At 41.3% G+C, this 12,237-nt stretch overlaps 1 protein-coding gene across 3 annotated transcripts in view; it reads left to right on the top strand.

Moving 5' to 3' along the window:
- The window catches only part of EGFR (epidermal growth factor receptor), a 157,405-nt gene extending 145,702 nt beyond the window's left edge, over positions 1 to 11,703 (top strand). For 2 of the 3 annotated variants that reach the window (XM_063158027.1, XM_063158034.1), the window contains exons 24-28: positions 2,149 to 2,246; positions 2,783 to 2,950; positions 3,044 to 3,091; positions 3,192 to 3,297; positions 4,320 to 11,703. In XM_063158027.1, coding sequence (XP_063014097.1) covers positions 2,149 to 2,246; positions 2,783 to 2,950; positions 3,044 to 3,091; positions 3,192 to 3,297; positions 4,320 to 4,696 — 797 coding nt within the window. In that variant the 3' untranslated portion in view covers positions 4,697 to 11,703. The remainder of the gene's footprint in view (positions 1 to 2,148; positions 2,247 to 2,782; positions 2,951 to 3,043; positions 3,092 to 3,191; positions 3,298 to 4,319) is intronic. The other variant, XM_063158030.1, reaches the window with a different exon arrangement.
- The last annotated feature ends 534 nt before the right edge of the window (positions 11,704 to 12,237 follow it).

The following is a 12,237-nucleotide window of genomic DNA, read 5'->3' on the forward strand; positions in this document are numbered from 1 at the left end:
ACTGATATTGACAATTATTTTAAACCTATATGGTTAGGGACTAAAAATGAGCATAACACCAACCATTTTGCCTGATACTCTGGTTTTGTATGCCTAGGAAATAAAATCAGCACTGCCTTCTCCTCCAGGCTCCCCCTTGGATCATTAATGTGCTTCCCACTGCAAGCACACAGGTGGATTATTACTAAAGGACTGTCTGGAGTTGCAGGCACAATCATAATGTTAGATACACATGAGGATTCAGCCTTCCTTTTCAAACTTCTTCCTCATTTTTGGCTGGTCTCTTTTTGGCATGCAGCTGTTGCAGTATAGTAGCTCAAGAGCACAGAGTTTCTGAAGCAGTTTTGGGCTGCTTTAGGACATGTCAAAGGGCTTCTGAACCTCAAACCCCCTTTCCATCTACATCATACTAAATGTCAGATTACAACCTGGCTTCCTGCACATCTCTAGACTATGACTGCCACATCCCTGCTCACTGCTGTGAAGATGTGATAAGCAGCCCACTAGGTGGCATTTAAGACCTTCTCAGTGGAGCTACATGTACCTGTTCCTGAAACAGGAGCCAGGCTGCTAAGAACACTCCATAGCGCAGCACTTTTGGGGAATCCTAGAGCACACACATATTGCTGTGGTGGGACAAGCATCACACTAGGTGAGCCTGAGTCTGTGCTCAGCAGGGCAACAGGAACTGCATCCAGAAGTGTGCACCTAGCCTGGGAGGTGCCCAGACCCCAAAGCAATGTCCTAGAAACTCTTTCTCAGAGAGTCTGACCCCTACTGACACCTCAGCCCCTATCTTTCCTTAGGGTCAGTCCAGAGGTAGAAAGGTGCATTTTGCCAGGCACCTAATCTGGTACTTGTGGCTTGTAAAACACAGCCAATGGAGTGTTCCCATCCTTTCCATGCCATTACACTGAATTTAAATGCAAGAGTGTGAGGATCTGGGGGCTGAGCCTTCCTCCTGGCACAGGACTCAGTTGCACATGTTTTGCTGCTCTGGTCACCTCATGTTTGCAGGCTACAGTGCAGACCCAACTGAAGCTGTGCCATTTTATCTAAAGGAATTCAGGATTCCCTGTCACCTCTTTTATAATCAGAAAGTATAAACTGAAATGTTCAAAGTTATTGCAAAATTATTACTAATTTTTAAATTTAAAAACCGGCATTTAAATATAGGCAACTTAGAGAGAAAGTCAGAAACAGTAGATTCTACTCTTGCAAGAACAGCGAACTCCCAAACACTCAGTTTTGTCTAATAGCAAGAAGCATTTCTTTTTGAATTAGTGGGGAATGATATTTCTAGCATGGTAAAAAGTCACTGGAAATAATGAGATTTTGTCTGACATGGATCTCTGTCTAATGCAGATTTCAGAACGCATATCACCACCTCATTTTCCCATTAATATAGATAGGCTGTTTCTTCTGAGTTCCTCTAGACATACTAATCTTGACCTTTATTATTTTTAATTTTAAACACAAGAGTCTCAGATCAGCTCATCTGTTAGTTGATTAGAGAAAATGTGGGTTTCCTAACTAATATCACATGTAAAACCTTCAGTATCTGTATTTGAAATCTCTTCTAGCATTGATCCAAACTAAGCTGTAAGGACTTACTTTTGTTGAAGTCAGTTTACTAATTAAATACATCTTAGTTGCAGTAATCTTTCAATATGTCTCCAGTGAGGATGTTTTGTATTTTAGAAGACATCTGGTACAGAGGGAGGCTTCTGCTGAAAGCTTCCCAGGACTTCATGAAGCAGTCCAGTGACTGTCAGACGGCCAAATCCTGGTGCCTCTGCAGGCACCCACCAGTGTTAGTTTGATTCCTCTCCTTCAAGAGCTTTTTTCAAAGCAATCTAATTTGGATTATCCCTCAGGTGGGACCCACCTGCCCACGTGGATATGGACTCAGCCTGAAGTTTTTCCAATGTGGTGTGTTATTTCTGTCTTCCCAAAACTGCCAAGATCTGCATTTTAAATGTTGAAATTCACACCTGTGGCTGCTGAATTAACTTTTTATGGTGGTCCCTTAGGGGCAGCTCCTTTCTTTGTTCCACACATGGCACTGCTTTTTTGCTGTTATATTTTATTTGAAACTCTGTGTTTGATCACCCAGACAATTTTGTTTGTGCATTGCTTTTCCTGCAGGCTGGATGATCGATGCAGACAGCCGTCCCAAGTTCCGTGAGCTGATAGCTGAATTCTCAAAAATGGCCCGTGACCCTCCACGCTATCTTGTTATACAGGTACTAACCACACTGGTGGGAAGACCTCTGATGGGCATTTCATTTGAGGCCCAAAGTAGTACACATGAGTAGTAATGCACATGAGAACATATGATATGGATAACTGAAGGTCAGATTTATTGTTGCTTTCCAGGTTTTAACTCATTCAGCTAGAGCCACAAACAAAATGTCAAGACTGGTCACTATTTTCTTAGTACTGGTCTCAGTCTAGGATCAGAAACAGTCCATGAGAGGAGAACAGAGTTTGGTCCTCTTCAAAATGCAGTTATCTTACAGCACATAGACTGAGATTGCAGGTCTAGGTTCCCCTAAACTCTAGGTAAATTTGGTTAAATGCACAGATCGCTGAATGGGCTATTTACTTAAACATTGGACTTGCCCTGTGGGTCCCTTCCAACTCAGAATATCCTGTGAATCAATGAATCAAGATTTTGCATCTTGTGCCCCTTGTTAAATTACTTTGTCGCAGAGAGAAGGGGAGAATGAGGGCTTGAAAGGAGTCTGCAAGTCTCATCTCATGCTGAATTTTTCAACAGGGAGATGATAGGATGCACCTGCCCAGCCCTACGGACTCCAAGTTCTATCGCACCCTGATGGAGGAGGAGGACATGGAGGACATAGTGGATGCAGATGAGTACCTCGTGCCACACCAGGGTTTTTTCAACAGCCCTTCGACGTCTCGCACTCCTCTCTTGAGTTCATTGGTATGAAAATTTTCCACTTTGGAAACATGACATGACATTTTATGAGTGAACTGCTTCTCATAATGTCTGTATTTTCTTTCTCTGTCTTTTAAGAGTGCTACCAGCAACAACTCTGCTACAACCTGCATTGACAGGAACGGGGTAAGTGGAATGACCTTTAATAATGGAGTAAATCCTCCTATGTGGATCAGCTTCTACAAATCAGTCCCTTTAATATTGTTTTTCTCTACTTTCATCCTAGCAGGGGCACCCTGTGCGGGAAGACAGCTTTGTCCAGAGGTATAGCTCAGACCCAACAGGAGCTTTCTTGGAGGACAGCTTAGATGACAGCTTCCTACCAGCCCCAGGTGAGCACTTTTCCTGTTTTTCCATCCCATGGCCACTCATTCACAAGCCCTTTGCTTGCAAATATAATCATTTTCCTTCCTTTTCTGTAGAAATGAAGCAATTAAAATGCTTTCTATCTTTTTGGCTCAGTAAATGGGAGTTGAAAAGTGTTCACATACCATTTTCCTAGCCTTTATCTGTCTGCTTCTAACCATTTCTCATTTCAGTTCCCTCATGAACCAGATTCCTTATGTTAGCCATGGGTGCCATCTAGGCAGGGAGTTTGCATGTGTGGTTATATGTTTAAAGCTTTCTACTTGAGAAAATAGCCTCTAAAAATTTTGGTTTCATTTTTTTTTTTTTTGCCATTTCACCAATATAAAGTGCTTTAAGGCTGTTTCATTGCTTTCAGAACTTAATCCACAGAAGGCAGTTCGTGGTTTCACGTGGACTTACAGTGTAGGCGGCCAGAGAGAGAGCCAGTGAGCACTGAGGGAGATGGGGCTGGATAATGCAGTGATGATGCTTTGTGTCCTTAAAAAATCCCAACCAAGAATATGCCATAGCTAAAAAGGGTGAAAAGCCCTGTGAGGAATAGCACTGACGTGAAACGTGGAGTCACTGTTACTGCCAGTCCTGTATTTTCTAGGCATTCTCCTCATCTCTAAACATTTTTTTCCAGGGAAACAGCTTCTGGCAGCTAACCTCCTAAACTGCCATTTCAGAACACTATCTGGGACACAGCCACCCACGCACCACTAAAATCAGCAGTAGCTATCTCACTGTCTCATGGTCCAAGCCATCTTTCTGCTGGTTGGCAAACAAAACTCTTGAAGGTGAACCTCAGGGCAGCATGTTTGGTGCCCCAGAGTGGCAGTCCCTGCCTTTGGCTCTTTTCCACTCTGGGAAATTCAGAGACGTGCCATGTGCAAAGACCAAGTGGCAGCTGGGTTGAAACTAAATGTCAAGTGACACAAATGTCTGCATCAATTTTATATCTACCTTTTCATTCCTTCTCATTTTAATTTTCTTTTTATTCTAGAGTATGTAAACCAGTTGGTGCCCAAGAAAGCATCTGCCTCAGCAGTCCAGAATCCAATCTACAACAACTTCTCTCTCACAGCAAACTCAAAGGTCCCCACAGACTCCAGCTACCAGAATTCACACAGCACAGCTGTGGACAACCCTGAGTATCTCAACACCAACCAGTCTCCCCTGACCAAGACAGTCTTTGAGAGCTCTCCCTACTGGATCCAGGCAGGCAACCACCAAATAAACCTGGACAATCCTGACTACCAGCAGGACTTCTTACCGAAGGAAACCAAATCTAATGGTCTCTTGAAAGTTCCTGCAGCAGAAAACCCCGAGTACTTGAGGGTAGCAGCACCAAAAAGTGAATACATTGAAGCCTCAGCATGACCACAGAGAATTTCTTCTTGCAGCAAGGCAAGCTGGATAAGTGAACTGTTGACTGCTGCAAGAGTGGACTCTGGCTCAGAGCAAATGGCAACCACAATGCATCAAAAAGCACCTCTGCTTTTCATCATGGGGCTTGGAAACTGCAAAGCCTGTCTGATGGTAGTTTGGGTCTTTCCTTGCCCATTTCCATGTAATAACTGAGGCCCATAGCCTGTGTTCAGATGCATGTTGGGATGGAGCAGGATCTTCCTGGACTGAAGAAATATGGATGCATTCCTTTCATTTTCAAATGGTAGCATGGTAAAAAGCCACTCTGGGATGAACTTGAGAACTGTACACATTGTACAGTCAAATTCCTTTCTACATTCTGTATTTTTATAAATGTTTCTAACAGAAGTTTTGGATCTTTTACAAGATCAGATGCTTGTACTGCTCGTCTGCTAAGTGTTGCTCAGATCACCAGCAGGGAAAAGAATTATGTTCCAAATCTCCTGGAACTGAAACTGTTATTCCAAACCACCAGATTTTTACAAGTTGGCTCCATATACTGCCTTTTGGCCCAAAGGTGAGAAGTGCATCTGAGGGACGTATGGGCGATTGTGCCCAGGGCAGTATGGAGTGGATTGGTCTGGGGAAAACTAGCACAAGGAGCAAAATGGCACAATGCATCACCTGCTGACCACTACTGCCACAAACTGACAAGAGGAACACGCCTCCAAGTCACCTTTACATGATTATAAAGTGCTCACTAGTCTGTTTTCTGATGGTCAAACCCAAGACTTTTTTTTGTTCTGATCCCTTATGCAGCTGTCAAGTTGTCAAAATGCCTTTCTTCTTCCACAAAACTGTTAAAGATGTTGCCGTAAAAGTGTCAGATAATGTTTAACAGACTTCAATTAAATGTCAAGGAAATGCAAATAGTGGCAAATTGGAGCACTCACGAGACAGACTGGAAGAACTATACTAAATTAAACTTGACTAAGGCAAGAAATACAGGTAGTTCTGGCCAAGCAGCTTTATTTCCCATTTTAAAGGGCCTCAAAGCAGAAATAATTTTCCCTTATACATTTGGCAAAGAAAAGAGGTACTATCTAAGCAGTACATTTCACTCACTTCAAGGCAAAATACTACCAATTGTTGGTAGTAGGCTGGGGCTGGTTAAATGTCCCTTTGGAGTTACTATTCTGTCAATGCAGGAGGAACAGTGAGAATGAATTAAGGAAAGAAAGAATAAGCTAGAGTGATGGAAAATATTATCTCCCTCTTCTGAAGCACAGTGTTACCTACTTCTTCTCTGAAATATGCAGCAACATCTTCTGGTTATTAGTGTGGTACAGGCAGGCAAGACAAGGCTAAGATCTTGGCTTGACAGTATAAATCAGTCACAGCAGCAAAAGCAGCTACTCTTTCCAGTGACCCATAAAATCATTCCATCACTAACATTTCTTATGAATGTAGGAGGAATAAAGTGCCTAAAGTGTGAATTTAGTCAGTCCTTTAGATGCATCCCACCAGCAGCTTGGCAGTGCTATTTTAATCAAATCACTAGATCTGAAAGTAAATTCTCATTTGGGGACAAAGGCTCTTAACTAGTTGAATGTTGGCAACTTGCTTGAGGGTAGCATAAGCAGCTGACTTGGAGAGGATCTGTAGCCTATATTAAGTAGCAAGAAATACCCATATTTATGCTGCTGCTGTGTTTAGAATACATCATAATGTGTTTCAGTTTAGGTATTCCATCTGAAGTCCAGGATCAAGCAGCAAATGCTTAGAGCACTGTTCTTACAGAATTACAGAGGAAAGGAGACCTTTAGTCATGTGAAATGAGCTCTTTTTTAAGTGACATGCATTAGTAGCATTTGTATGTGTACAGCTCATGGGTCCCACTACAGTACAGGGTGAAGTGGCATGTTGGGTCAGAATCCAGAGATTGTTCCATTTGGTAGATGTGTCTCACCATGACCAAGTCCCAGACACAGCAGTGTGGAAGATGCAATGTTTGACTTGGATTATCAGTGGCTTTTATTTAAAACAGTAACCAAAATTCAGTTCCCACGTCCAATTAGCAGCAGATTTCTCCTTGCATTCCTGGGAGCAGATTTGTTGTGCTGCTCTCACAAGTGTGTAACGTGTGCACACAGGCAGTGATGCTTTTCCCCACCCACTGCCCTGGCAGAAATGTACATAAGACTAAAAAAAGTTCTTAACAGAATTCACAGATAATTTTTCAATTTGCTGAAGATGTTATGTCTCCAAGCAGAACACTAGAAAATCACATAGTGCATATTCTCCCACAGAATCTTTCAAACACTACAGCACAAAGGAATTTACTGATTTTAATCTGTTTAATCTGTTAGCTAAAACAAGAAAACCACTGAGAAATAGCATTATGTATCACCAGCATTATGTAGCATGAATAGAGATTAATGCCTACCCTTTTAAAACAATTCAGGAGGGATTCAGTAGCAGCTCATTGCTAGAAACAAGGAAATTCATCTAAAAAATAAGCAATCTAAGTTTCAAAGATCTCTCTTTGATGTTTTTGATGAAAAAAGTAGGAAAGAAGATGTAGGACCACAAACTCTTGATACAAATGTAGATTCCAGACTGGCGGGATCAGCTCTATTGTGAAGTATTTCTGGTAAATGGCATCTTGTAAGCCATGATTTGTAAGCTGGCAGCTCAGTAATGATTCAAAAGCCAGCAAAACATAAAAACTAGGTAGTGCCTGCAGGGGCAGATACAGTGGCACTGGGAGCAGATGGGACTGTGCAGCGATGGCTGTGGCTGGAAGCACAGGTGCTGTGCAGGCTGATGCTCACAGGTAACAGATAATAGCAATATAACAAATCATTTCCACCAGGATTAGGAAAAAAAAAAAAACAAACCAACAACAAAACACAAATAAGCAGCAGAAATGCCCTGGTTTACCCATTGCAGCTCACTGAACATCAAACAGCAAGGAGACCCCAGCAGGTTGTGTGTGCTCATACAGGAGACCATGATTAAGCAGCATAAATCAACATCCAGAAATAACTTGAAAGGTCAGCTGGAGCTGTAGGTAGAAAAGGCTGATTTTAAAGACACAGATAAATAGGGAAATGTAGCATACCAAAGCCTCTTCTGAAAGCTGACAGTCTTACCACTAGAGAAAGATAAAATTTCCCTTTTTACTGCATTTCTCATGGAAGACCAAATAAAACACTCACAAATTATTCCTTAGCATCTCTCATAAAGCTGTAGTTATTACAGAACTCCTTTTGCAATAATAATTTAGGACTTTTAATAACTTCTAAGTGTATGAAAATGTAAGTTAAGAGTCTTCATCTTACTTTGATGTTTTCCAGTGACTGTGTGCAGTGTCAGCACACTTGATTTCATTGTGGGCCTTGGGTTGTTTTCTTCTGCTGCAAAGGGAATTGATCTGGGAAATTTTCTTCATGTTGCAATAGATTTTGTCAAGTAAATTCATCCAGAGGCCAGGGGCTTGCTACTGTTCCCAGCTGACAGTCAACACTGAAGTAAGCTTTTTTAGAGAGAGCAGTTGGAAGATGGTGATTTCTGGAATGCCTCAGGGTGATGCCCCACCACACCAACCTCACCAGGACTTGAAGCCTGCCCTAGCATTAGGAAATGAGGTCCTGTGGTTTGTTTGAAAGGAAGGGACTTGTATAGGGAGAGTAATGCCAGGGAAGGGCTGCAGCTGAGCAGTCCATACCTGAGAGAGCTGCTGAGTTTGCACAGGGCCATCACTGAGCCCCCTGGCTGTTCTGCAGGTACAGGTGCTGCTATCCCTGAACCCAGCGTGATGTGAAGGGGGCTGCAGAGATTGCTTGTGCCAAAACCAATGTACATGGCATTTTTACTAAGGGGGGTATCTCTTCTCTTCCCTGGGGGAGGTAGTTAGGGTTACAACAATGTCACAGGACCCCAAAGAGATAGAAGAAATCCCATCTCAAGGTGCCTGGGGTATTATTGGTCTGTCTGCGTGTGCTCCAGTGTGTCAAGAAGAAACTTTGCATTTCCAGACAAGCGCTCATTTTTCACATTCAGGGTTCCACATTTTCTGTTAGTATGACCACTGCCTGTAAAATAAGCAGCCATTGTTTCCCTCTAAGTTTCTCTATGAGAAAACACTTGAATCAGGACAAAGTATGAAAATGTACCTTTGTCCTCCTTCTTGGTGGAAACCGTATACTCATGAAATGTCAGACTCTGTGTATAACACTTAGCAAGACTGCTTTGTAATGTTTTATCACCACTGATTCAAATTTTTATATTGGGACCCCATTTTCTAGCTCTCTTCTTATAAGTGTCCCCTCTTTGTTCTGACATACAACTTTCAAGAAGCCTTTTTAAATAATAAAAAAAAAAAAAAAGAAAAAAAAAGTTTATACAAAAGAAAAACTTGACACCTTCAAGTAGCTTATCAAATGGGCTGAATTAGGACCAAAGATGTAATGTCTTGTTTTCTTGCTTTAAAGGAATAAGGTATTGATCACCACTTCCACAGCCTCTTTTTATAGAGAAGAGCTACAGAGCTGCACTCTTCATTGGGGCAGGGTCAGACCTCCACTGAGCAAAGAGAGCTTGGCAGGAGGGTGAGGCCTGTCCATAGAAAACCAAACTGAATATCAGGACCATGTATCACTTCAGGGCCAAACCTACAACCTCTACTCTGTATTGCACTTAATGCAATATCTAAACAGAGACCAAGAAAAAAGAAGCAAATAAATGATATTTTGGCTCAGTATCAGGAAAAAAATACAATGATGTGAAGATGAGGCATGATAAAATAACTTCTTTGTGTGAGGAAGTGTGTAGGCAGGCAGTGAGACTTTAAAACAGTAACACTTTTGGTTATGTATTACTTCAATTATGCAGGGGAGTTGAAATCACAGAGCTTCCATGATATGCTTTGCTTTCTGCCATGTCTCCTGCCTATGTCTGATGTCTGTTGTAGGCAGATCACCACCTCTATCACCATGGCTGTGTGGACTGAGAATTTTGGGTTGGTGCAAGCCCTTCTTTTTATGTAGGGAGAGAAAAGTGCAGCCCTAGTTGGCTGAGCCACAGTTAGTGGTCAAGCTAAGCCCTCAAAAGCCTCCAAAACTGGGTTTTCCAAGGGAAAAAATTGGCAACTGAAGACCTACCTGGCAAAAGACACAGCACTTGTTGCACTGATGAAGTCAGCATTCACAATGCTGAACACCTTCAGCCAAGATTTGGGACTGGTTCTTCATCAGCTTTGCTGTCATCTTCTAACGTGGTGCAGATGGGGCAGAACAGGTCCTATGGTCTCTATCTCTCACTTTGAAGTAATGGATTTTTCTGATTAATAAGGTGAAAACCAGAAATCAAAAATGCGTCTAACAACTGTACTGGTAGAAGGTGTTGTTCCTACACAGCCAACACAGTACATCATTTCCAGTCAGGCTGGAATTTATCCAGACTCTTCTTACCTCCCATAAGCTAGCTGGAGAGCGTGCATTTGCAACCACCATCAATGTTATCTTCATGTTTTATTAAAGGGAATAATCAAAGTAGTTGTCTACAATGGTAGAAGGCTTGGCTCACATACCTACATTCCCTTTTTAATCCTACATTCCTAATAGTATTCTCCTTGAAATTAATGGGATGTTGAAATTGATTACACTGCGAGTATAAAACAAGGCTAATGTTGAGTGATTTTTGAAAATCCCTCACAATAATCAGAGATCCTATGGATCCACTGCCCATTTTAGGCTGCTTTGTACTGATGCAATCAACCGAATATAAGGTATGATGACTTGGTTTTAATAAACTATCAAGCAATATATCCACAGATACAGATGGTACCCTCAGAACATTGTAAAGTTACTCAACTATGAAAGCACTATTTGTAAAATAAGAAACTCTTGACTTTTATATGGTTTAATGGTTTATACTGTTGATCAAAGATTGTTTGTATATGAGCGATGAAAAAATGAGGTGTATATTATTCATTTTAATTGTTTTTAATTTTTGGAGGACTTTTATTGTAATATACTGTTGTATTTGGGGGGAACAAAAAGCAGTGGCTAGCTTGTAGCTTGTAGCCAGAGGAGAACTCACAGTAAGGGTTCTTTATTGATGGACTTAGATTTTTTTTTCTGGTAAAATTTGTCACCTTGGGGATTTATCCAGAGCTTAGTGAAGCTATTTACAGCACTCTTTCCTCTCTTCAAGACTCTTTGGATCTCTGCATGCACAGTGCTGAAGTTTCATAATATGAGCAATAATACAGGCAGCCCTTGTGACCAGTGGAAGTGCAATATGAAAGCCCAGGTGCTGCTTATCAGGGCCTAAAAAAAGCTGCTCTTTTATGTGTCAGGTTCCCACTTCACTTCCATGACAAGAGCAGAAGCAGAGTGAAAGCAATCTCTCAAAGGCTGATCCATGTGGCATATGAAGCCATAGTGTTGGCCATTTCCAAAGTGCATAGCCAAGGCAAAATAAAGTCTCAACCAGAGTCACACTGATGACTTGAATTATTGTACTATACAAGGCAGGAAGAGAAATTCTCTTAGCAGAGGCTGAGCCAAATGAAGCCTCAGTGTACCCTGAGTATGGTGTGTAATATCCAACTGGTGGAACATGTGGCTGACAAAGATTAAAGGAATTGCAGGGTCTTCAACATAACAGAGCAAAATACATTGCCAGACAGTAAAGAAGAGAGGAGCTGGAACTGTCAGTATGCACTCAGCCTGGATAGGTCCCTGGTATCACAATTTGTAAATGAAATAATTTTTGTCTTTATAGATTAATTTTGTACACAGAAAAAAAAAAAAAGAAAAAGCCACAATAGCACCTTTCTCATTTTCATCTTTCCATCCAGACCCTTCCAGTACATAGGCTGCATGTTTTACCAGCTCAACCTATTTTATGCAGAAATTATGTAGTCTTAATCTTCATATTACTGGTTCTCAAAAATGTCTAATGCGTATTAATGCATGATATTTTTATTTTAATAAAAGTAATTAAATAAATATTTGTTCTCTCTGCACATTATTTCCTTCCCCCCTGCTTTGAAATCAGCTGGCTTGATAAGAATCTAGTGAAGTTAGTATTGTTCTGAAGAAGAATAATTAGTATCAAGAAGGAAATTGAAATATACATTGTACATCTATGCACCTCCTCTGAAGATCAGAAAGCAACTTGTAGATTTAAAAGTCCTTATCAGGCAGGAAACTGCTGTTGTCTGTATCTGACAGAGGCAGAGCAATGCCTCTGCATTTACCCCAGAGGGATTAGGACCCTGACTTGCTAAATCCCACTTTCAAAGCACCAAAAGAGAGGAACTTAAAATGAAGAATGATATAAGTATAGAAAAGTGTGGGTGTTTGGGAAGGATGAGCATTCAGAAATTCCACTGAGTTCAGTGCAGTCAACTTCAAATAAATAGAGAAGTGACAGAGGGTGCAAGAATAGAAGACAGCCAAAGAAACACAGCTGCAGTTTAACCTCCCTATCTGCCTGCACAGGATATGGCAGATTAAGATAAGATATAGAAAATTGCTAGT

Source organism: Melospiza melodia, chromosome 1 (assembly GCF_035770615.1).
Source record: "Melospiza melodia melodia isolate bMelMel2 chromosome 1, bMelMel2.pri, whole genome shotgun sequence".
Lineage (NCBI taxonomy): Eukaryota > Metazoa > Chordata > Aves > Passeriformes > Passerellidae > Melospiza > Melospiza melodia.